We start from the raw sequence: 26,143 nt of genomic DNA, 5'->3' as shown, positions 1-26,143 counted from the left end.
TCACTATATCTATACTGGAAGGAGGGCATATCGTTGGGAATGTGAAGATTTGAGCAGCACACTTATACTTTTAGGATGGGAAGTCTACTTTTAGGATGGGAAGTCTATCTACAAGTCCCATCTTTCAGTTTGAAGACAATGTGGTTACGGTTTCAGTCATTATTGATTATTGAAGGTGCTTCGCCTTACTCCCAAAAATTAGATCCCTGTAGTTCTCATGAGATGGATAACAGACAGTGAATGCAGGACTTAAGGCGGCCTCACTTGCCTTGAACCTTTAGCTTCAGAAATTTTAGTGCTATTTTCTGTTCAAAATGTCAATGTTTAGCTTCTTGTAAGATACGCCTGTCAGTAGGCTTTTTCGTTTCTAATATTTAGTAGCTCAAACCCTTGATTGCATCTCCCTTCGGTCATTCTCATTTACAACCCAATACTTGACTGTTTAGCTAGCTGGTGTTCTTATTTGGCTGGCTAGTGCTGTTCATGTTTTTTCAGGAGTGCCTTGCTGATGCTAAGAAAGTCATAGTACTTTTTAGTAACTCTCTCAGGTTTTGGAGTTACACATTAAATATGTAGCTTTAGTGAAATACTAAAACATCATATCCTGCCTATGAGCAGCCAAGCTAGTTAATATGTTTGTAATATAAAATTAAAGTGTCTTAGTAGTAGGAATTCTATATCACAAGCGGAGTCAGCTTGGTTCCTGTTATTGTTCAAGCAGAAACTTAGGATACTTGACAGAAACTTGCTTGTAAGCTCGGATATGCCACGGACTTTCAGTTTGTTCGCTGACGCACGGCAACACCACATTTCCTCCTTATTCCGCATTATAATTAGAATCCTGTGAGGGCTTGGCCGCGCCGGGTGCCCACTGTCCCTCCCACTGCAGTAACACAAGAAACGAGTGTGGTAGTATGAGGAAGGGTTTTGTTTTATTTTACTCTTATCCCATTACTTCATGGGTATATCCCTTTCACTATAGGGAGGCTGTTTTGCTGATATTCGCTCCAGGTCTGGTTCTTCTTCTAAGGGAAGTCTCCGTTCTTCTGCTCGTGAGGGAACCGGAAAGAATAAAAGAACATTGTGACAGGCCGCTGTCCTAGCAGTAATTAAAGGGAAGGTATAGTGCTCCTGTCACCCGTGTTCTACTTCTGTGAGGTACCTAAGTGCAGAAGAGGTGTCGTGGTGACTCAGGGTGAGATGCCCTGTATCCCGCCCACTAACCCCTAAATGAAAAAAACCCAGGCATTGCCTGAACCCACGACTCTCCTGGGCCGTGGGGAGGGGAATCGCAGCCTCCGCTTCCCTCGCTGGAGCATCGGACTCATGGGCATTGTTCCTTGAGCGGTCAACCTTGGTGCGGTCCTCTTCATGCTGAGGCGTGCTTCTGGCCTGCATCTGCTCCCCGGCTTCTCCAAACTGTAGGTAGGTCTTGTCCTCGTCTTCTGGTTGTTCCATGTCTTCCGTCCTTCCTCATGTTCTCTCCCACTCCTCATACTGTCCACGGCCATAAAGCCAGTCTCTCGGCCCCACCCCGTGGGCTCACCGGCAAGGATGTTCCGGCTTGTTCTACTGGAACGTAGAGTCCGCCTCCGGTAGGGGTCCCATCGGCCGCCATGTTGGAGTGGTCGGGTTGCTCTGTGATGGGGGAGAATCCATCACACATCCCTCACCCATACATCTTTTCTCCTTTCTACTTTCAGTTCATCAGCTTGTTTGCGACTCTCGCCATATTATTTGCAGATATTTATCACCTGGCTATTACAAAGCAATATAAAGCAGGTACAGAAACGGGTACTTTGGTTTTTGCAGCTATATAATCTGGAGTCCTTGGGGACTTGTGGTTGGTTATTTCTCCAGTCAGGGAAGAAGCAGTTGCTGTTTATCACATTGGTAGGACTGAGTAGTGTCCTAGTCCTTCCGATTTGTCTTAAATATGTAAGTACTTGCCTATATATTTAGCCCCATGGGTTCATTGTGAATGCATATCTGCCATTTTTCTCCTGCTTCTTCCCATTGCATATCCAAAGGGGATACATTGGCCAGTACCACTAGCAAGGATAGAACAACCCCAGCTGAATGGAATAAGCACTGACCAGGCTAACCGGCTTGGTTCTTGGATGGTGCATGCATGTGTTGCAGCGCGGAAACCTCGGTAACGGGAATCAATACAAAACCGTACCAAATATCCTCCCTTCATCACAGACCAGACATCATGTTAACACATTCACTCATTCAATCATTGGTGGGGCCCATAACACCAACATTCACTCTTCACTTCTCACTGGTCTACACTTACAGGAGAGATGAATGTTCCAAGCGCTGACATGAAAGGAATACCTTATAACCTATAGAGAGAAAATTATTTACACATTTATACACTAATATCCTTATAGCTACACATCGTAAACCTAAACATTAAGATACTCTTCCCACATGATCAATGGATCATTTAGTTGGATTGGTAGGGTGATTTAGTCCTGCTAAAACACACTCGAGATCCTGATCTATCCTCTCTCAATAAACGACCAAAACACATTTGCTTGTTAATCAATATTTTGTTTATCTAATTAATGCAAGAATTTAGTTCCACCTAGTAAATTTATTAGTCTTTACGCAAATCACAGAACACCATATTTACCTAATCTGGCTATCGGTCATCCTCTAAGTCATCAAATGTAGTCGTCAGTCAGAATTCGAAAGTTCTTCATGCAGCACGTTACAGTCCCAAAGATTGGGTCAAGGACCAGAGACATGCAAGCATCGATCAGTGCCCATACATTTTAGGAAGTCCTCAGTTCATCAAGAAATTGGGCAGCATTCAGTCTGTCAAAGATTCAGGAACGCAGCAGTTACGTAGCGTCACCGTCGTCTTCGTCAGCAAAAAAGAAAGTACAAGATATCCTCTCTATTCTAACGTCATTTTTATAATGAAAGTAAGGACAGGATGATACATTTTACAATGTTTTTTTTTTTAATAGTTTTTATTCGTCAATAAACACTAGATTGCAGACCCCTGAAATCCCAGAGGTACCTGCCGAAGCAGTACAAACATAATATCATTGACGTTTTACATTAGTAAAATACTTGAAGATGCACTTCATATAAAAAACAGACCCCCCCACCACCAACTCCCGGATCCCCCCACGACCGCACCAAACCATGACCAACAAGCAACATCCTGTATGAGCATAGACTAGACAGTTCCGACCCCGGGCCCAGATTAAGCCCTTCCTCCCCAGGGGAACTAAAGGGACCCCTCTTCTCGCTCCTCCGGGACTGGCTCCAGGGGGATACCCCTGTAAGCTGCCCAACGCTTCCATATCTTATAATGTTTACGTGGACACCCCCTGGCTGCAAATATGGGGAGCTCCAAACCCATGCTAAAGTCCAGACCCCTCTTCTACACGTTCAGAGAGGGAGCCACTGGAGCCTTCCATGCCCGGGCCACGTCCCTCTTGGCCAGCGTGAGGCCCAACAGTAGCAGGTGCCTCTTATATATGTTTCCTCCAATATCAGCCATGACGTGCAGGAGTGTCAGCTTAGGGTCTGCGGGAAGATCCCAACCCAACACCTCGGATAGGCAGGACAGCACCCCTCTCCAAGAACGGGATAATGAAACACAGAGCCGTACCGTGTGATAGAAGGAGCCCTCCTCCCGCCCGCATCGAAGACACTCCGGAGATGCGATCAGTCCCGCCCGCCACAGCCTCCTACGTGTAAAATAAACCCTGTGCAAGTATTTAAATTGAATAAGGCGTAGTCTAATAGCTATGGCCGCCCCCCCGAGGGGACCAACATCTCCCTCCCATTTCCCCTTTAGATACTGGAGCGAGGAGGAGCTGTGAATGACGAGCGTTCTGTATATCTTGGAAATTTTTCGCTCTTGGAGGTCCCACATGAAGAGCTTCGCTTCCACAGGGCTAAACTCAGCTATGGAATCCAAACCCGCTAGGCTGGGGGAGAGTGCATGGCGGAATTGGAGGTATCCATAAAACTGTGTCCGGGGCATGCTGAATTCTTGTTGTAGCTCTTGAAAGGACTTCAAGGCGCACCCCCGTACCACATTGCCTATGGTGGAGATGCCTATCCGATTCCACCCCTCAGACCCGGACAGGGCCGCTATCTGTGGTAGTCGCCCATTGTGCCACAGGGGGGTTTCCCGCGTGAGCACATTCCACCACCCAATTCGTGTCCGCGCCTGGCGCCAAATCTGAAAAACTACCTGCGTCGCCGGTGGCAACCGTGCCCGATACGGGGCGGAGTATAGCAGGGTATTTAGTGTGTGTGGGGCCATAAGTCGCCGTTCCACTGCGTAGGCCGGATCCCCCCTATCCCCATACCACCACTCGTTCAGGAACAGCAGGTGGGAGGCCTGGTAGTAGGAAAGCATATCTGACGTGGCCAGCCCCCCCTCGTAGGTCGATAGGAAACACGTCCGCAGGGCCACCCGAACCGCCCCACCCTCCCACAGGAACTGACCCAGGGTCGAGTTCACCCAACGGAACCAGCCCAGTGGAATCCTATACGGATGATTCTGTAGCTAGTATAGAAGACAGGGAAGGGCCACCATCTTTAAGATCGCAGACCGACCGAATATGGTGAGCGGCATGCGGGCCCACAATTTGATGTCTTGGCAAATACGATCCCACACGGGCACCACATTACGCTCCCAGGAAACCGCCGGGGTAGTTGATAAGAACACCCCTAAATACTTGAGTCCCCCCGCCGCTATCCGCACCGTGGAGGCCCACCCCTGCAACTGAGTCTGACCTCCCAATACCCACAGGGTAGACTTCCGGGGATTCATGAAAAGACCCGAAGTCTCTCCAAAGATCTGCATAATATGGAGTAGCCGGGGCCCCGTGCGGTCAAGATCTGTTCGAAAAAATAAGACGTTGTCCGCATAGAGAGCTATGCGATCGAATAGTCCATTCTCCCACTCAAAGCCGGAAATTTGCGCGTTTATCCGCACCCAGGCTGCCAAAGGCTCCATGGCCAGGGCAAACAGATAGGGGGACAGGGGGCACCCCTGGCGTGTTCTACGTTGTATTGGGAAAGTCACTGAGGTCGCCCCCGCTACCCTGACCGAGGCCGTAAGCTCCGTGTATAAAAACCACGCGTAGGATATGAACCGCGGACCAAAATTCAAACGTTTCAGCAGCAGGAACAGATATCGCCAGCTAAGGGAGTCAAATGCCCGATCCATATCCGCCAACAACAGGGCGGCTGGAACCCCCAACCGCTGCACCTCGGCGATCGCAACGTGAGCCCGCCGAATGTTATGCCGCGTTGCGCGGGATGGCATAAAACCCGCCTAGTCCGGGTGAACCAACGAGGTGATGTATGGCAAGAGGCGGTTGGCCAGGGCTTTCGCCAGGATTTTTGCCTCCAAGTTAAGGAGGGAAATTGGACGATACGAGGCGTGCTCCCCCGGGGGTCTGCCTGGTTTGTGGAACACCACATTTTCCGCATGCCTCCAGTCCCGAGGTAACAACCCACAATCCCGAGCCTCCTCCACCACCGCCGTGTAATGTGGACCTAATTGGAGGAAATACTTCTTGAAAAACTCACTTGGGAACCCATTTGGGCCCGGGGCCTTGCCCTGGTTGAGGCCACCCAGTGCTTCCCCGAATTCCTCCACCGTAAGCAGGAGATCCAGCTTAGTCTGCGCCGCCTCTGATAGAGCCTTGATAGGGTGATCACGTAGAAACCGCTCTACTTCCGTTTTCGTGAGACATTCACTGGGGCTATATAGGCCTGCATAGTATGTAGCGAAGCTATTGTCGAGCGCACCCGGATCCGCAAGAGGTGTGCCCTCCGGGTCTACAATCCCCGGGAGATCCTGGGTATGATATACACCCTGACGCAACCTGTGCAGCATCACACCTGATTTATCCCCCCATAGGTATACTTGACTCCTGGTGGCTAACCAGGCCTGGTGTGCCTCGTCGAGCAAGAGAGAACCGTACGTCTGCTGTGCGTAGAGTAGCTGCCGGCGAGACACCTCACCCCCATCCTCCCGACCCTTACGTTCCAATTTCGCGACCTCTGCCTCTGCTTGGACCAGCCCCTCTCGGCGCTTGCAGCGGGCCGCTGCGCAGTATGAGATATCCGCCCCGCGCAGTGTTGGCTTCCACGCCTCCCACAACATGTCTGCCCCGAACACGGATCCCACATTCAGTGTCAAGTATTGATCTAATGCCGTAGTCATATGTGCCCTATAGTCATTTTGTTGCAGGTGCCACACCGAGATCCGCCAACTAAATGGCCGCCCCGCGCCCCCCATCCGTAGGACAGCAGACACTGGGGAATGATCCAAAAGCCCTCGCGGAAGAATCTCCGCTTCCTCCAATCGGGACACCGCGGCCCCAGAGAGGAAAATGTAGTCGAGGCGGGAGAAGGGGCCATGTACTGCCGACAGGTAAGTGTATTCACGGGCAGTGCTGTGGCGGCGCCGCCAGGCATTCACCCATGCTAGGCCACCGACCAGTGCATTGAGTTTCGTAGGCCCACCCTCCCCTCGCCCCCGGACTTTCGGTCTCTTGAGAGATCCATCACATCATTCCAGTCCCCCCCTATAATCCCCAGAACATCTGGGATGTCCGCCCAGAGTGCCATGAGTCGTTCAGCAAATGTCCAGGACAAGGGGGGGGGGTGTACACACTGCCAAAAACTACCTGTTCCGCCCCTATCTGCCCCTGAGCGAAGATATATCTCCCATGTGTGTCTGCCCAAGTCTGATGATGCGTGAATGGGACCCGTTTGTGTACCAATATGCCTATGCCCCTGGTGCCCTGAACAAACCCCGAGTGAAACACTTGTGTGTAGCCATAGCGCTGGAGGCATAGGACTTTCGTCCCCAACAGGTGCGTCTCCTGTAGGAGCAGTACATCAGCAGCGGCCCTCTTCGCATATTGCAGGATAGCCCCCCTCTTGATTTTGTCCAGGGCGCCCCGGACATTCCAGCTCAACACTTTTATTGTGGCTAATCGCCCACTAGCCCCCCCGGGAATCTGCCGCCATGGGAGGTATGACAATAGTATGGTAGCAACGAAGAGACTCCGAAGTCTCTCTGCCCATGCCCAGCTCTGTACAAAAGTGCGGTCAACACCCAACATAAAACCCGACTAATCAACACACACCCTAACCCCGCCTCCCCCACCCCATACCTCACAAACACTGAAGTACCTGTCGCGGTGAGAGACATCCCAAGGCCCCAACCGTGGACCTCAGGAGTTTCCAACCAATGGATCCCCAACTTGTCTCCCACAACTAAAACACAGAATCCCCACCCGCAACCTGCTACGGTGGTATCTGCCCTTCACGCCATTCTCCGGGGCCAAGGCAACCCTGCGCCCAAAGGAAGATGAAGCAGCCGAAAGCTAGCCCATGAGGCAAAGCAAACATAACTCGAGCCCAGGGAACTCCCGGGCCCTCAGGACCCAGACGGCTGATGACCAGTCACCGGGCCAGCCCCACGCAGGGCTCCCCCGGACTTATTGCGACGGCGGGATCTGGAACGCCATTGTCTCTTTGGTAATCCCTGCGAATTGTTTCCTGATACCTCATTCTGGGACGAGTCCGATTCCCTACCAGGGGGTGTATGAGGACGCAGCTTTACTGTCTCATCTGTCCATTTGAATACTTCCTCCGGCGAATCAAAGAACAACGTACGGGACTCATAGACCACCCTCAGGCGAGCTGGATAGAGAAGCGCGTAGGAGAGATGAAGCTCTCGCAGCCGAGCCTTGGCTGCCAGGAAAGACTGGCGCTGCTGTTGGACCATGCGCGTGTAATCCGGGAAGACGAGGATGCGGGAGTTTTCAAAGTGAAGAGACTCCTTCTCTCTGGCTTGGTGGAGAATGACATCCCTGTCATGATAATTAAGGATTCTAGCGATGACTGGCCGCGGACGGGCACCCACCGGCGGCTTCTGGATAAGTGCCCGGTGCGCCTGCTCCACCACGAAGCAGCGGGACAGCGACTCCGGCGGGAGCCAACCCTCCAGCCATTGGGAAAGAAAGCGCTCCATATTGCTCCCCTCGCAGCCTTCCGGAAAACCCACGAAGCGCAAGTTGTTTCTGCGGGCCCGTCCTTCCGCATCCTCGACCCTGCCCGCTAGGCCCCACTGGGTCGACTCCAAGGCCGCAACCTGCTTCCTCAGCGTCGCCACCTCATCCTCCACTCCCGACACCCTGGTTTCAGTCTCCGTGATGCGGGCAACCGCATTGGGCAGATCCTGGCGCAGAAGCATCACATCCGACCCAACTGCCCCAATCTTGGCATCCAGCATGTCTCGAGATTGCGTTATAGCTGCCAGGAGAGCTGCGTTGTCCGGCGTCGTGGCCGAGGAGCCCCCCGCGGCCGTCCCCGCCAGGCCCGGGCCCGTGAATTTATCTATCGGCCCTGTTTCGCCGCGCCTCCACCATGTTTGTCCTTGGTCATCGTCTCAGACCCCGCTCCAAGGCCACAGCCGCGCAAAACCAGACTGGCCCGAAGGTAAGTCTCCTCTGCCACCTACGACGCCGCCTCCAGGATGCTGCCCCTGAGAAGAGTCAGAAGCGCCAACCGTCTGGTGGGAGCTGTAGGGATCAGGGTCCTGGCTTCCCCGCGCCAGGCCGCCGCCGTCTGATCCGCGTGCCACCGGCCTTCACCGGACTAGGCCCAATCACCACCAGTAGGATCCAGGTGCCACCTCTTGGATAATGCCCCGGGGAGGGCGCGACGTCCGCACCCACCCAGCCGGCCGACTGAGTCCGGTCCCTCCGTCTCGGGGGTCAAGGATACTGCAGCCCGTCCTGTCTGGGCCGGATTTCTGACGGTCCATCCCAGCAGCCCCCAACAGGTCCCCTCTCCCCCTGCGATCCGAATCGGCCGCCGAACCCCCGGATCACTGGTGTGTGGGGGGGGGGGGGGAAACGCGGCATACAGAGAGCCGGGGAGCGACGCTGACGTGGGGCCCACTGCCCGGCGGGGTCACTCCCCGCACCTCACCGCCTCACGTGCCCCTCCGGGCCAGGGCGCTCCAGGAACCCACCACAGGTCCCCTCCAAGCTGGGCTGACTCTTCTGCCCCAGGGCGCCGCTCCGCCGCCAGCCACTCACGCCCCGTCCGTCCACTGCTGGGCTCAATGCGGGTCCCCGCCGCTGCTCCACTCGCGCCGGGAACGCCGCTCGATCGTCTGGCGGCTCACGGGGGACTCCAGACCTCCAGGATCGCTCGGGCTGCCGCCGCTGCCAGTCGCACCCCACAGCCTCGAAGCAGGGTGCCTCAGCTCCGGGAAAAAGGATAAGTATACAGGATATATGTAACGGGCGGGCGGGAGCCAGCTCAAAGCTCGTCCACCATCTTGGCTCACCAAGCCACGCCCCCATTTTACCAAATTTGGGCTTATCCCATTGGTCGGTTGGGATCGTCCAGTGAGGTTTCACACTGTTCAGGAGGTTATGTCATTATACATGATCCATCCGGTTCCTTGTGTCTGTCCATTGTTAAAGTACTTGGCGGGCTTCCCACTGTGGTCTTGCTTGGGTACAGCGAGAGCCATTGGTACATGTCCTAGCGCAGGCGTACTTGGCCCTAAACCTCGTGGAATGGTGGCCATCACGTCGTGTCAAGTCGGCGGCCATCTTAGTTTTAGGCCCAAAGGACAACTTAAGCGAAACAAACACAAAAGAGTAATTAATACATAGAAATAATGAATAAAATGTTAAACCCTTACTAATCCCTCGATGTGCATGTAATTTTCTAGCGTATGGCGACATTTAAAGCGTTCATATTCACCCATTGATGTCATCTGGTGCAACATTACGAAAACGTCACAAAAGCAACATATATCATGCGATATTCTATTTTCCTAGTATTAGTATGCGTGCATATGTTAATTACAAATTATTTAGCCATGCAAAAATGCAAATCCCACGTGTATTTCGTACATTAGTAATGTTGATTAAACTTCATGCAAACACATTAATAGTATTATAATTAATAGATTATTTTAATTAGTATAGGCATGCAAAATAGGGGGGGTATACAAAATGTTGTACTACACGCTCCAACACATGCTTAGAAAGCAATGCAGTTGCTGGCTTCCTGCCATGTACTTGCATTCACACACATAGGTAACACACAGGTACTTATATACAGAGGTAACCTACAGGTTCCCACAATACTCCTACATATACGCACTTTTACTCCTGTATGGCTGCCAAGTGGCCTCACGTCATGTCAACTTAACTTCAATGGAAACGATCATTGGCATATATGCTAAAGAAGCTGTTGCATGACTCCCTGGACTATTATTTGTAATGAATTTTGTTTTGGGTAGTTTCTGTTATGGTATTCTCCTTCCTATATTCATTGTCATTGCACAGCCCTGAACCTGCGCAGCGGCTCTGCTGTTGAAACACAAATATGCTATGACAGCAGATACCTGATTTGAATGGTTTCTAAACAAGAGAATTTCTTCGATATCACTACTGAAACATAATACGTCACGTTCTACCATATGAAAGCTGAACTCCATTCTTGATGCATCACTCGGGCATATTTTCCAACCAGTTGCAAAGCCAGAAATTAAATAAGCCCTCCAGACCCCTTATTTGATCTCCTAAAGGATTTGGCAATAACAAGTACTTTAAACTGGATTTCAAAAGCTAACCCTTATGCTGTGAAAAGTTAGCGGTGTTGCGGTGAACTATTATTCCCTTTGTGGTGGCTATTTCATTAGTCTTGGACTATGGTTGTCCTGGGCTCTTGTCTTCCGAGGCACCCCCATGAATATCAGCAATTCATCGCTTCCACTGGTAGAGCAACTGCAGGAATCTTTCTGTACTGGGTGCATCCTCTTCCTATTTCTTGGCGCATGTTCAGTGGTGGAGAAGTTTTTGTACAGTGCTGCAGTGTCACTTTGTGGGCTCATTGGAATACTGGACACACTCATCCTATGACCTTCACGTCTAATAGACTCTAGAATCAGATCTAGCCATTGTTAATATCTCTTAGATTCTTTTTGGATGCATGGTGTTTGAACGAGTTTGAGTTCATTGCTTACACAGGTTTCTTTTGACAGAAAGAGTAGATTGGAAGTTCAAGGTCTAGTGTTGCTTCAAATGTCCGCTATTACTGGGTGAGCTGCTGGTCATGGAGCATAAATACTTCCTGTAGTTGCTTTCATAGTGGCGTTGGATTGTGTGTTGTTGAGCAATACAAATCATTTAATTGAGTAATAGTAACAGCTGTTATTTAAAGGGCTTAGCTATGACAAACGTTGTAGTGTAAAACACAATATGACAAGCAAGTCAATATCACGACTGCAATAGAAAGCAGAAAAATGTCCCTTTGTGCTTTTTAGAGTCCAGGAACTGTACATCTTTTACTGGCCTAACCAACACATATGTGCAAACTTGGCACAGTTTGAGTCCTCAGAGTTATACAGACTGCCCATCTCCAGAAGTGTGTCCATATGGAAAACCTCTGAACTGTGCCATCTTAACATCTTTTGGTTGATCAAAACTCGGTGTGTTTTTGTGCACCCGCAAACCTCCATGTACATATTCTTCTATTACATGCTTTGGACGTGGATGTTCCGGTCACGTCTTCAAGTGTTCTGTGAGGTTCTCCGTACATCAACCTCCGGTTTGCCACACTTCACATGAGGACACAACCTAGGAGAAGCCCTGCGGGTTATCTTCTCTTCACTGATACCTTTTTTCTTGGGCGCTATGGGCTGCCCAATCCATATTTAGTGTATATTGTGCATATTAGAACAACTATGAACCTTTGCGTTCTTGTGGGATTGCAGTGGTGTTAGACTGTTGACCAAGAACTTTAAGAGGCTGTAACCATATGTTTTTCGATAAATGTGCGCCTGAAGCAGCTCGGTCACTTGATTGCTTGAAGGCGATATGTGGACAACCTATTGGTTAACATTTTCAATCTCAAATTGGCCAGCACAGCCATTCATCCTTTGAAGGTTGATAAACTAAGGACAGTAAGGTTGAGGTAGTGCATTTTTGTTGTTTCATAATTGTGTGGATAAAATGTGTTCTAACAAGTGTTTTATCAAACAAATTATTACTCTGGTGTACACTGTGATAATGTGAAGACTGAGGTGTACAATAGGAAAAAAATCATTTGAGTAAAAGGATAAATATTAATAAATGTGCCCTCTTGTTCCAGCTGGCCTTCTCCAGAGTTCGATCCAAGTCAGATACGCTTGGTTGTATACCAGGATTGTGAGAGACGTGGGCGAAATGTTTTGTTTGACTCCAGCGCTAAACGAAAAACAGAAGAAGGATCTGTGTCGGTAAGACTGCTAATAATTTGGGGTGCCATTATTTTATGGTTGTTTCAGGAGTACGCGAGTTTGCAGACGTAAATGTTTTGTAGTAATCGTGCACTTCAAAGAGCGGCCTTTTTGTACTATATATAAATGCAGCTTGTGTTGCAGGTTGTTCCAGCTTTGTTTCTCCAAACAGCATAGCCGTCATGTTATCCTTGGAAGACGTTTGCACTCTGAGTAAGCTTTGTGCCATGTGATGCCTTTGATTTTTTTTCTTTTTTTTTTCTGATGACTTTCAGTAGCCCAATCCCTGCCATGCGAGGTCATAGACTTGGAAGCCCTTTCAATTTGCAAGGCAAAGGATATTTGCGTGCCTAAGATAGATTTTAAATCATGTGAACGGCTTTTAAACAGCTGTTTGTTGTCTTATCATCTGCTTTGTATCTTGGCTCTTTCTGAATATATCCGGTGTCCATAAATTTAATGTCTGCTTCCCCACCATTGAGGCATGAATGTTGAGTTTACTGGACAGAAAGCCCGCAATTGGCTGATTTAAGCTAGATTATTTGTATTTTTGAAGAGCGATTGCTTTCATCGACTGTCCACCTTTGCACCACACACCTTCATGTATTACAATCTCCTCTCCATTCAGATCAGTGGCATTGATGCATCCGGCAGCTCCATTCTTCTGAAGAAGGCTTACGAAACGTGACGCCCTTTCCCATACCGCCGCATTTTCATTGACACAATCCGTTGTCACTCTAGAATCTACTCCGTCCGCACCCTGCAGGCAGACTTCTGAAATCCAACCTTTGACTCCTGAAGTAGACCCTATATGCTGCCTCTTAAATGGCACCATTCATTCAATTGGGTTAGCCCAAACTGATCACATTGCACTGACTCGCATTCGAATACTGAACCATCTTCAGACTAGCTGATTAGTGCCATAAAACTGTTCACTTAAGCATCTGCCCCTCCTTCTCTTACTAAAAATCTTGTGTATGTATCTTTTTTAGCACCCACTCCACACGAAGCAAGTTATTCCTTACACAACAGACCCTAATCATACATAAAACCAGAATATTGCACTGTTTTTGTGTGGCGCACCTCTTAAGCAGACATTCTACGCAACATAAAGTCGGTACCCTTGTAGACTATTCTCTCAATTTTTTTATTTGAGTTTTTTATATCTTTACAAAAAGGCAAGTGAAAGAGTCAAGAGCAGTAAAACAATGCAGCATGTAGTTAACATACAAATTAGAGGACAGCAGCAGTCCAAAAGTAGTCACAGAAGGTATATACACATTTGAGGTTCACACCAGTACATGAAGAATGCATGAATTTCTACTAATCATTCATCCAATAATACACTGCATCACATAAAGAATAAAAATAGTATTTAACACTAACTATTGTGTGCCTGTACAAGAGAGATGGATATAGTGCCAAGCTCTAAACCATTACACAGGCCCTTTCTATTAAACAGCCATGATCTCTTACTGACTTTGATTTCAGCTTTGCTTTCATTTAAGTTACTTGCAGGCCTTTATTCTCCATAATAAGTAAGTTGTGCTTTTTCTCAATATGAAGATAAATATGTATTTGTCTGCTGTTAATATATATTTGTTTACTTTACTTTTAGCAGGTATAATTATATAGCACTCCACTACCCTCGCGGGACAGCAAAGCAATTTACTTAGGACAGTGGATCACATGTCGAAAAATGAAGGTTATTGAAGCTAGAGTAGGTATTTACTAAAGCAAGGGGGGATTCGTTACATAGGGAACATAGCCACATTTGCAGACCAGGACCGGAGACTGGATTTAATTCTTGTAGGAGGCTGGTCTGATACTACTCTTCTTAAAATAGTTTTGTGGGCTCACTGAATACGAGGCATGTGTTGATGTTACTGTTTAAGTGGCACGGGTGAGAGAGAAGATAATAAACAGCATGTAGTCGGGCCAAGCTAGGATTCAAGCAGCCTTCCATTTCATTATGAACTCTATCTCAGTTGGATTCAGTTTCAGGAAGACTGAAGACATCCAAAATTGAGTGATGGCAAGGCAGTACCTTTGGTTCTGGACATCAATGACACCTTAACACATAGGTCTATATTGATAGGGTACTGGTGTAGACTGGAGTCGGACGGTAGGATAAGGGCTCAATGGATAGTGGATCAATGGTGAAAGAAATGACAATTTTGACGACAGTCATGTTTGAATCTGATTAAAGGAGACTTAAAAGCGTCCATTTAAATGTGTTGTGGCCTGAGTGCCAGAAAAAAGACCAACCATTTGTAGATTTCCATACAGGAGGAGCGGCTGTTGAGTAGAAGTTGGTTGTCAACAATGACAAAGACGTCTGAGAGGTCGTGAAGTATATGAAGGTATTAAATTGCCTTTGTTTGGGATTTGCAGGGCATATCCTGCAAAACTGTGTTGTTGCTAAAGAGCACAGACATTAGACAAAAGTGATGGTCCTTGTGATCTGCACTTGAAGTGCCACACCTCTTTTTGAGAACTTTAAGAAAGAGCAACCAGGTGATGGGGCAGTAATTGGTGAGGATGTCTGAGTGTATGTTGGGCTTTGGAGCAGGGAAAGAATTTTGCCAGGGTTGATGGGAATATCTAGTTTAGGAAGATATTTATGATAGGTTCTAGGTTGATGGCAGCGTGAGGAAGGATCCTGGTGATTCAGGAAGAGGCTTACTCGACTTTGTATCGTGTTACTTTGAGAGATTGCATAGTATTGATGAGATTAGGTGAGATGAGGCAAGAAAGCATATCAGGATACCAGGCAGAGATTTTCCTGCAGGGTATGGGATTTTAGGTTCTATAGTGTTTTATTTTGCTAATGAAGAAGAGGTTATTATTGGTTCTTTCATTTGTCAACAGCATTTATGGGATGATGGAACAGAGTACGTTTAGGCAGTTTTTAACTGCTTTGATTTCAAATTTTGGTTTTGTTATTTATTATGCCTTGTACAGACACCGTTTGTGATTTTAGGAACTTACTGGTCTTCGGGAGAATTGGAAGAATACCATGCCTTCCATAGTTTTTATTTAATGTGTATTTTGAGTCTGAGTTTCATCTTTTGGTTGCAGGGGGTGCTGGGATCTCTATTGGAGAGTGGTGGATAATGAAGTACAATGTGTCAAAAGGTGTACCAACTTCACTGGGTATGGGGAGGTGCAGGTCTTGCAGGAGTGAATCAATGACGAATTTTGTGAAAGATCCTAGTAGTTTTGGCGGACTGCTTGAGATTCCCTTTGTAAGAGGGATGATGGGGAACGGTAGAGCATGTGGGCCATCCTGTCAAAAGTGATGGGTTCGAGACAGATTAGCAGAAAAAATGGCATTTATAGTATTGCAGAGGTTATCGGTGAGTTCAGAGACGTGAAAAAGGAAGCTGCGTTAAGAATTGGAGGTTCAAGAGGGAGTCGCATCATTTGTGTTGAAACACTCCTGCTGCTGCATCCAAATAAAGTAACAAGTGACTTTCTTCCGCTTGAGAAATATTAGAGCGTAGCAAGGCACGAGGTGAATTTGACCTACCAAGTGTTACCTTTCAGCAGGTACATTTTTTTTCATCGAAGGATTCTGTCCTTCCTTTCCAGCCTCTTCATGCCTCTTCTTTCTGAGCACAGCCTACTTTTAGTCACATGCATGTTTACCTCAATCCCTGTTATTGACTCTACAAATTTCCCACATCAAAGATCACAACCACGCCTTTAAAAATCATACCTCCGCAACCTAACAATACCTAATAGTCTGTAGCTCATCTATTAGTACCACCAACCAATGCATGAATTCACATATCCCAACCCCTTTCATAAAAATCGCACCTAACTCCTATTAGTTTAATCTACCACTTAGAAACTGAAGTAGATTGCATGGCATGGTTTCTTTAAGAGTGCAAGGTTAATCTCATTAATGAAAAATAAGCCCCCCCCCAAAAATAAAACGCTCTTACCCTAGGTTCCAAAGCAGCTTGCTTCCCTACATCAAATGCTGCAATGCCTCTTCAGGGATATTTAGTACTATAAAAATGTGATTATAGTCCAATATTTATCACACGCTAATACCATACACTTAGGACATTATTATGCTGTCTGTTTGAACTACAATCCACTGCCGAGACACTAATACTGCTTACACACGCTCACATAAGACAAGCTACTTTGGGTCATGTCCATCACCCAGTACTGTGCCAGTCCACAGCAGTAAACCACCCATCACAAACTGAACAGGCATGGAATAACTGAATAGATCTGTCACACATTGCTTGACAATTGTATGACTTTAATTTAGTTCACCTCTGAGTCCCAATTAGTTACGTGCTACAACTACCAATTGACATCTGACAATCGCAACCCGATATGGGACGATAGTAACAAATTTCATCACAGTAGGTCTGTGATCCATGTGTTACTCCTAACCTACACCTGCCCAGGGCCATAAACTTTATACAGAATATCAACAAATTGTCAACCCAGTGCAGTAACCAGCTAAGTGGACTATGAAAAAAAGAAATGCTATAAAGGTACCCGCAGAGCTGCTCCAAGCTGCCAACGTACTGAAAACCATAAATTTCTCACCTCTCTCCCATATTTATCACACTGCTAAGTGCCGCAACCAATTAAACATAACTGCAACTCAGTGGTCCTCACGCTCGACATGGAATTACTGCGCACACAGGATCAAAGCAAAGACTACACCCTCTGCCCACACCCTACTCTGTGTAGCATGCTACCTATGTAGGCATGTGCTTCAGCGCCCCACATAGGAGTAGTAAGCGCTATATAAATGTTGCAATACAATATTTAACTGGGTATTTACAGTCTTAAAGGCTTTACTTTGCCTTCTCTAGTGAGCAAAGGTTTACACAACTTTATGCTCACTAATTCTGAACTGCAGACTCCTAGAAACAATATATGCTCTTGTGTTGTTTTTTCTCAGAACTATTGATTTTATATGAACTTGCATTATTTTGCTTGTACTTATGCATGTTATTTTTCATTTGTTTCAAATAAGCCGTTGTTCATGGTTATGTATGCCCTGCAACTCTAAACTTGCAATGCGTTCGGAGGCTCTCAGCCCTTGTACCCGGTAAATAAAATCAGTCCAATAAAAAAAAAATGTTTTAATCAATGGAGCATCTCTGGTTCAATCCAGGCGACTCCCAATGTTTACCTAAAGCAAGGAGCGATTGTTGAGCAGTTTCCTTTGCTTCTTGGATGTGTTTTGTTGTTGAGAGGACTTGTTTGTGACCTAGTATCAGACCTCCTTGGGAACATCGTTCGAGCATTGCCCTTTCCAAGTAAGCTTGTGTGGGATGAGCACGCTCTCCTCGGAAAACTGAGCAGTTATAATAACGCCTACGCGGTTAGCAACAGAGTCCTTGCTCTTCTGTGGTGCAAACAAGTTCTAACTATTGAAGTTGCCTTACACCACATCAAGTAATAATATTGTAATAGGTTTTCTATCAGGAAACCTGGGAATTGACAAACACTTTTACGCTGTCTCCTTATCGACCAGAATTTTACTGATTTCCACTCTCTGCCTAAACGTTTACATTTTGAAATACATTAACCCCTTCAGTGCCCGCCCCTTTCCCCGCCCAGTGCCGGCCGTTGCATTAGCGGGCGGGGTCTATGACGAGCTGGACTCGTCATGGGCACAGCGCCACCGCGGCCCATGACGAGTCCAGCTCGTCATGGGCACTGAAGGGGTTAAGAATTGGAATTGGAACATTAGATGTAAACATGAATCCTGTGAGGTTGATAGTTCTGTACTCGGTTTGCTGTGCTCTCTCATTCCTTTTTTGGAGTTGTGCAAGAACTGGAGCGTTTCCAACAGGTACGGTGTACAAACGTAAATTATATGGTGCATTAGGACGTCGTCCTCATCCATCCATTCATTCATCCCTCATTAATCCATTTGTCGTTCATCCATTATCATACCTTGTATATCCTGCCTGAGATTTTAGACTTTTTTCCGCAAAAGAGTTGGGGCTGTTACACACCTGTCTAACGAGTTGATCTGAAAGAGTTTGAATTCTGTTGAAGCAACCAGAGTTTTTAGTGTTGTAAACAAATATTTAGTTAAACTCTTCTTTTCTTAACATGTGTTTCTATGACTTTCTATGCCCTTTCAAAATTCTGAATTGGCCAAAGTCTGTTTGATCCAAATCGCCTAGAGGGACATTGATTTCCCCTTTATAGTTTTTAATTTATTGAAATACCAGCTGGTTTTGTATGAGATGCAACCTTTTGTTCCCACTGACTGTATGATCTTGAGAAAGTAAGAATGTGAATTTCCTTTACTGTTGCTCCTTTATCCAGAATTCATAGTTTAGCCCAAGTCGGTGTGCGAGGTTCATAAACACTTAAACTGACGTTTTTTTTAAACCATATTAGCAGTCTGTTGCTACAATCCAACCATACTAGCATGAACGAATGCAATTTGAGTAGTGCTGGTGCTGTGTAGATCATTGTTAATTTGACCATAACATATTCTTTCGGGGGGGGGGGGGTGACGGGAAGCAGAACTAAAGGTAGTAAGTAAAGATGAAGCTTTACGTCTCTTCAGCCTATTGATTCTTTCGAACAGCTCACGATAGGGTTTCACTCTCCTGACACTACTTGCAAGGCTGTAGCCATAGCTTAGTGATGCCCTGAGAGAGATTGGTGAGTGAGGTCCGCTTGCTTTTCTGGTAGGAAAGCTATATTTGTAACTTACAATGTGCTTCACAATCCTCAACTTTCAGCAGAATTTCGTTGCCTTCATTGGTGCCGAGGAACTGACTCGTGGTTTTCTTCCTCTGTGACTGAACTAGTATTACGTCTTGGAGGCTAGTAATTGTTTGGAGAAGTAAAACGTCTGTTTCCTCAGAGGCTTTTAGTGCACAGAATTAAAAACAACGCATTTTGTAAATCATCAGTAAGAAATGTTCTTTAGTCTGTCCTGCTGTCTAATAGTTTACAACTTCAATGAGGGATCTAAAGATTCTACCTCGACAGCTATACTTTTGATTATGGTGCTGGAAAACAAGGCAAGGTCTGCATTGCCTCAAATGGATCCATGTGCTGTTTCCGGCAGGCAGCTAGTGCGGTTTTTAGGTCTCGCCTGAGCCAGCGCTTTAGCGCTGCTCTGGCGAGAGCTTTTGTAAACGGGGGATTTGGAAGTGCAAACTAGTGCTTTTCAGGCCTCCAAATACAGTGCATGTGCGCAGGGTGCGCGCACCATTTGGCAGCCTGCCTGGTCACTTTTTTGCGGCCGCTTTTGATGTTCTCAGTGAGCCGCGTGGCCACTGAGAACATCAAAGAGGCCGCGAAAGTGCTCACCATTTGCCACCCCCTCCCTTATCCCACTTCCTGCTTGTTTTTTTTATTTACTGCCAAAAGTGGAGACCATTGATATTGAAGGGGATAACAAGCGAAGCAGTATTTATGACCGATTTGCACACACCATCAGCTCATTTCACATATTATCCACTCGCTATTGTCAGCAATAAAAATCTGGTTAAAAAAGTGAACAAATTTGAGGCCACCTGGTCACCAGGGCAAAAAAGGTTCCAAATATGTGTGTCTGTTTTCTCACCAAGATCTGTGCCAAAATGGACAAGGAGGGGTGCGGACTAAATTACGGGAGGTACCTAAGGAAGCGATAGATGTTTGACCCGGGAACTGCAATGCAATTTAGTTTAACATCCAGAAGGTGGCGCTGTTTTGGGTATTCACTAACATGCAGAAATGAATTTGGAGTTATTTTTCCGACTAAGACGAGGCATGACTGGGGCAGTGTAGGAAATTCCTTCAAACAGCTCAATTTAATAGGTCATGCTAAGGGAGGCGTGCCATTCATTATAAAAATGGAGGGCACGAAAAAAAATACTTTCATGCATTATTAAAAAAATTGCACAATGTTCCTAACCGTACGTATGAGCAAAGGACAAGTCGTGTAAAGCACATACATGCAAAATATGGAACACAGGTATGTGTCAATATCGTGAGTACCATTGCACACGTGCATTGCGACATGAACATTTTCTGCATTGATAGAAGTAGAGTGTATGTGAATACTTGAACAATAACACGCAAGCGCGGGCAAACGTTTTGCATGGCACAGTTCACTTCACGCGTGTAACACCTACTTACCTCCAAGGGTCCGTCCCACGCTGTTTTGCCTAACACCCTTTGGGCGCATGTTGCAACTACCTCGCATAGAGGTTGTAATAAAATCCAGCAGAATCTAACAAATGCTTTAACAAACATGAACGACAGACTGCTTGGCACCTTGTGTCAGTTCGCAAGAGGAAGAGAGCAAAGAGTACGTGTTTGAAATGCACCCGTCTCTGGCATGTTTTTACGAGGTCTGTGCTCGGGCTGCAGTCGCTGTCACAGAGCATGATTTTGCTAGGCCACAAAACCGGCTTCAGCGCCTGACCCCGAAGAGCTGACAAGACCACTTGCTTACTCCGGTTCAAAATGTGGTGTCAGGCGATGCCCTAACGGTGCCATTTCTTCACATTTTGTCTGGCCGGGTTGATGGTGATGATACGGGAAGGGCCACGCTTCGAAGTTGAAGTGGCTGGGTGAGCCACTTCTGAAAAGTGTGATGCTGACAGCCGGAGGCAACGCTGGGGAATGATATTACACTGTAGCTGCTTTTTCCTCCTGCAGCAACAAGCAGCATCCTTTATTATTCACCTAATTGCAATATTGGTCCCAGGAACTCAAATAGCAAGCATTGGCATAGCCAATAGGTCTCGCCTTTGGGACATTATAAGTGTTTAGCCATGCAACAGTTGATGTTGTTGCTCCAAGGATTTTGTGCTGCATAACTAAATACTTATAAGGTCCCAAAAGCGAGACCTATTGGCTATGCCAATGCTTGTTTCTATTTCAGTGCGAGACCATGTGGTCCAGCCCATACACGGAGCCTGAGCAACTCTCGTTGTATATCGAAAGTGGACGTAAAAAGATTGATTTTCACTAATGTCAGAGGAAAATGTCTGAGGTGCAGGCAGAGCAAGCCATATTAACGTGTTGGTACACCCCTTTTATATTATGCAGCTGAGCTGACGTTAGTAGCAAGCCTCGTCGTGGGGTGGTCCAGGGGTTCTTATAATGCGTGACTAATGCAGTTTAGTGTGGTGATTCGAACAGCAGCACTAAAATGCTTTAGTATAATCCCTGATGCGTGGGATATGGCAGGGATCCATATCTCACCTTCAAAACCAACAGAGGGTGGGAGGAATATTTTTTATTCCAAAGTGTGTGAGGGCAGGTAAAGTTGTTTCAGCAGAGCACTGTCAGAGCAAGGACCAGCCTTGTTTTTAGGTCTCGCCTGACCCAGCGCATGCGCTGGTCTGGCGAGACTTATTGAGAGGGCTCCAAAAAGTGCTACCAGGTCAGCCTAGAGCTACAGTGCATGTGCGCATGCGCGCGCCGCACTTGACCCGCGATTACTTTCACTTTCGCGGCCCCACGGCCGCTTTGATGTTTGATCGCGATCAAACATCAAAGCGGCCGCACGGCCGCATGTTTTATTTTCCCTTAACTGCTTATCTTGCACTTTTGCTCCGTCTCCAACTTTCCCGCTATAGCACTTATGGAATAAATTAACTTTTTGCCACCTTTTGATTGTATCTTGAGTGTAAAAAAATGTAATGTTCTGCTAATACCCAAACACAATTTTCTTATTTGCAGCTCCTACGATTTTGCACTTCCGTCTCCAACTTTCCGATAAAGTCTGTCCGGTTGTGGATGATGAAGCACAGGAGTGCGTGCGCGCCCATTAACCTCCAGAAGCTGTCTCGCCAACAGTCTCTTCCTGTCCCCATCAATACGCCAATGCTGCCTCCGAAGAGGCCACCTCGCTTCCGGGACTTTGACTAACTTGGCGGTCGTCAGCTCTTTATAACAAGGGGGATGGGTTTGGGGGAACACGACTTCCATTTTCGGGGCCGCTAATGATTGGCATCCAGCACTGTTCTTGGCGTTACATTACCCACCACCTCCCGCTTGTCAGGAAGCGCCGAGCTGCCCCCTGATTAGCTGCTAGTGATTTGACATGTAAAAAACAGTGTCGGTGGTACTTCATGTCACCTCAGCCACCTTCATGGTTTTGCTTTTCGGTTGGCTAAGCTCACTGCTTTGCTTAAGTTCAGAAGAGCGAAGCAACCATAATGACGGGTAAGGCTGTGCCTGAGTATACGCTTCCTCACAAGAAGGGTTAAACTCAAACATTCCTTGGTTTTAGGCTGTCACTTGCAGTAGCTGCGCTGTTTGGTGTTTCAGTGGAGAGGAATTGATCGTGCATCTTTAGGAATAAGACACACACTCGTCTCTCGGCAATAAGAGTGCTTGTCCCGGAGCAGACGAGTACTACTTTCCTCGTACTTATGTCCTGTACCCATGATCAACTATCCAGCAGTGTGCAGCTATGGGATGCACAGAGGGGCACTTATTCCCAACAGATTACTTATGAAAAATGAAGGGCGATGCAGTGTTCCTGGCCCTAATCCGTTTCCAGGCCCAAAAGAGCCCAAGCAGGCAATGCCCTTACCCTGTCGCTCTGTGTCCAAGCTGGACACAGGAGGAACGAGAGTGAGGAGAGGAAACAAAACCTCATGAGTCATTGCTTTTTAACACACGCGATTTTGTCCTTGCTGCTTTTTTTCCAGAAGGAGAGGACAGAAACTTCTTGACAGGGTGAAGATTTTTTTGAATATGTCCGTATTATGAGCACCTATCGGAACAAGGCAGGATATTTGAGACCAGGTGTGCCAGCACTTGGTTCCTTTTTATTAACTTAGAGTACCCCTCCCACCTCAGCATGGTGAAATGCCTTTATTTACATCGCTGGTGCTTTCAGATCCCTTCCGCCTCACAACACACCATGATAAAAGCGCCTTTATTTATTTAATATCACCGGTGCTTTCAGGCCCCTCCCACCTCCCAACACAGCCTGGGAAAGCGCCTTCATTTATTTAGCATCACGGGCGCTTTCAGATCCCTCCCGCCTCCCAACAAGGCATGGCTAAGCGCCTTTATTTATTTAATATCACCGTCGCTTTCACTTTGGGCTCGTCTGCTGAGAGAGGCTAGATGTTAAGTCTGAGTCAAAGGTAAAATTCAGAGAGATGGTGGGGAAAATACACGTGTTTGGTGTGGGTTATGTAATGGCAGGCTATTATGTTCAACTGTTTGGACTGTACTGAGTTCTTGTGGAGGGCTACTCGATTATTTTGGGCTAGAGGGAGGGAAAAGTCTTTGACTTATTTCAAACCATAAGCTGCCCACTTTCGTTCATTTGATTTGTGCTCTTGATGTATTCTACTGTAATAATCAAAATCACTATTCTTATATAGCTTTTTATTTTGAGCTTCTGTTTCTGTGTGCTGCAAATATGTGTTTTATATTACCCAATTTTGTACTCCATTTTCCCGACCTCTTAAACCTGGCTAAACCTGGCTCTAGACTGAAATATCATACTAATTGCCCCCTATCTGGGAAACAGCTGAAACCCACACACTGAAGAACCTCCAGCTATTAATGTCTGCTAAGCCTCCTGGACTTCTGTTGTCTCTGCCATGCTAGTTCCAGTAAGATAGCTCAGTGGGTTAATATGCCTACTGCAAATCTGCGCAGGCCAAACTACAGTTTATTAAGGTAAGTAATAATCCTAGTTTTATTGAAGCACAGTAAATAAATAGCAATCGTGTGATTAAGTCATCCTGCATCTCTGATATAAATTACTTTCAGGTCTTTACAAGTGTGTAAATGCCTTATGTATTACAACCAAACAGTGCACTCGCGTGGAAAATGATGCAAGGCACTGAAAAACATCTTCGCTCAAAAAGGGTTACTTTGTGAAATGTATTTCGAATTTCTTGAAAAATATTAAGCAGTTTCGCACACTCCTAGGGAATTGTAAAAAAACATGTTTTCACTTTAACCCTGGCAAGTTCTGCCCATAGTTCATAAAACTGCAGATACTCAGCTGGATTGTATAGGGGCTTGGAAAAGTGAAGTGTGTGACCAGTAGTCATAATTTCAAGGTCTTTAATTCACAATGTTTGAGGTCCTGGTCCAAGCTCAGGAACCTCTGTTAAATATTTAAAGCCTGCTGCAAACAGATCCGTTGAGTTCCACCTGCATCTAGAACCCAGTGGTTTCTTATTTAATGTACAATCTCACTACATAAAAAAACACTGTTTTCCCCTATTACCACTCACGTTTCCAATATGCCCACTGTCATGATAAGGGCGGCCAGGACATGTATTTTTTTTCTGGGACTATTGTTTTTTTAACTTTTCATGCTATTAGTGTGGCCTGAAAATACCAGCATGTGCTCTTGGCATAGCTCTTCAATTCCTGGGGCACAGCACCCAGGATAATGTGCTGCATGGCTAAACACTTATAAGGTCCCCAAAGGCGAGACCTATTGGCTATGCCAATGCTTGTTTATACATGTCAACACACCAGATTCAGTCAGGAGACTCCTAACTTTTTCAGCCCAAAACTGTTTTAATGTAACTGTTTCTCGCCTAAAATTGCTTCAGTAGAAGTCAGAGGGAAATCTAAATGCCCCCGTTTTTCTTTATTTTTTTTTAATTACCAAAATGTCGCATTCTTTCCAAATGTTGATATGTGTGCCTTGCAGACCCTGTTGTCGCAGTCCTATGCGTCAAAAAACGCCTTTTAAATCCTCGAGAAACTTGTGGTTTTAAATGAATAATCTGTGTACGTGCCTGCAGTCCGGACCGATTCCTGGCACGTCTGGTGCCGACGCGAATATTGTCTGCTGGGTCGTACTGTGAGACTGCCTATTCTATTGCAGATCGTATTGCCCAAGGGCGGTTTCCTCGTGTAAGTGGCACAGCCCGTCCACATCGCTGTGGTTTTCTCACGTGATACTGCACTTGGCCGGATACGTTGTTGTGATGAAGAGGAAACTCAGACGTTGCTCATGTGCTCTTGGGCAGTCATGAGACAATCATTCACGGGTTCCACCCTGTGTGTCCTCGCGGCGCGTCACGTGGTTGGTGCGAAGCTGCGACAATGCCATGATTATTTCGCTCCGCCACTGGAGCTTTGCTTTTCGTTTCGTTCACAGTAAAGTGTTGCCTGCCCTGGGGGCAGCCGTTGTCATGGCTTATGTTATATTGCATATACAAACCGTTGTTCGCAAAAGAGAGATCATTTACAGGTGTGGAGGCTATCCTCTCTCGCCGTTGCTGCAGTACTTGGAAGCCCTCTTACAATGCCGCTTTATTTTCTAAGCATACGAGAGTGACTTCGGTTTAATGCTCATTTCTTTGTTTATCGTGCCTCTGCAGAGTGTTTTAGCCCTCTTGGCGCGGTCACAAAACTCAGCCCGCTCTTCATCACGCGGTTTGTGACATTGTTCGCACACTGCACCTGCTCTCTGTCAGTTCTCAACTACCTCTAGGTCACCTTACTGAAATTTGTGTTTTAAGGTCTTCACATAGTTTATTGTACTAATTTGTCCTGAATGAGTCACAGCCACGTTGCTTGCTTTGTTAAGCTTTGCATGCCGAAATACGGCACCTTTTGTTTTCTTCAAGAAAACACCATCACGTTCTTACTTTACGGGGCTTTAATGTGCAGATCTGTGGATACTACTGAGTGCACCGCAACGACCTGGAACCCCTAGATTTTCATTTGTCTCTACCATACCGTATAGAGATGAACTAGCAGGTTTTAAAATGCTTTTTGAACACCCGCCACTGCAGGAGAAAGGGAGGCTTAGAACATGGTTCAGATTTTGGCGGACGAGGTACTGCGTCACAACTGTGATCAGTGCTTTAAATGGTCCGGTACTGA

General features: G+C 46.6%; 1 protein-coding gene across 5 annotated transcripts in view; it reads left to right on the top strand.

Annotated features, from left to right (window-relative positions):
* The window catches only part of FNIP1 (folliculin interacting protein 1), a 343,332-nt gene that overhangs the window by 93,005 nt on the left and 224,184 nt on the right, over positions 1–26,143 (top strand). For all 5 annotated transcript variants that reach the window (XM_085618038.1, XM_085618035.1, XM_085618039.1 and 2 more), the window contains exon 2: positions 12,184–12,310. In XM_085618038.1, coding sequence (XP_085474164.1) covers positions 12,184–12,310 — 127 coding nt within the window. The remainder of the gene's footprint in view (positions 1–12,183; positions 12,311–26,143) is intronic.

This window comes from Triturus cristatus, chromosome 7, assembly GCF_964204655.1.
Source record: "Triturus cristatus chromosome 7, aTriCri1.1, whole genome shotgun sequence".
Lineage (NCBI taxonomy): Eukaryota > Metazoa > Chordata > Amphibia > Caudata > Salamandridae > Triturus > Triturus cristatus.
Note: the sequence above shows the minus strand (reverse complement) of the source record. Positions and strands in the feature narration are given on the sequence as shown.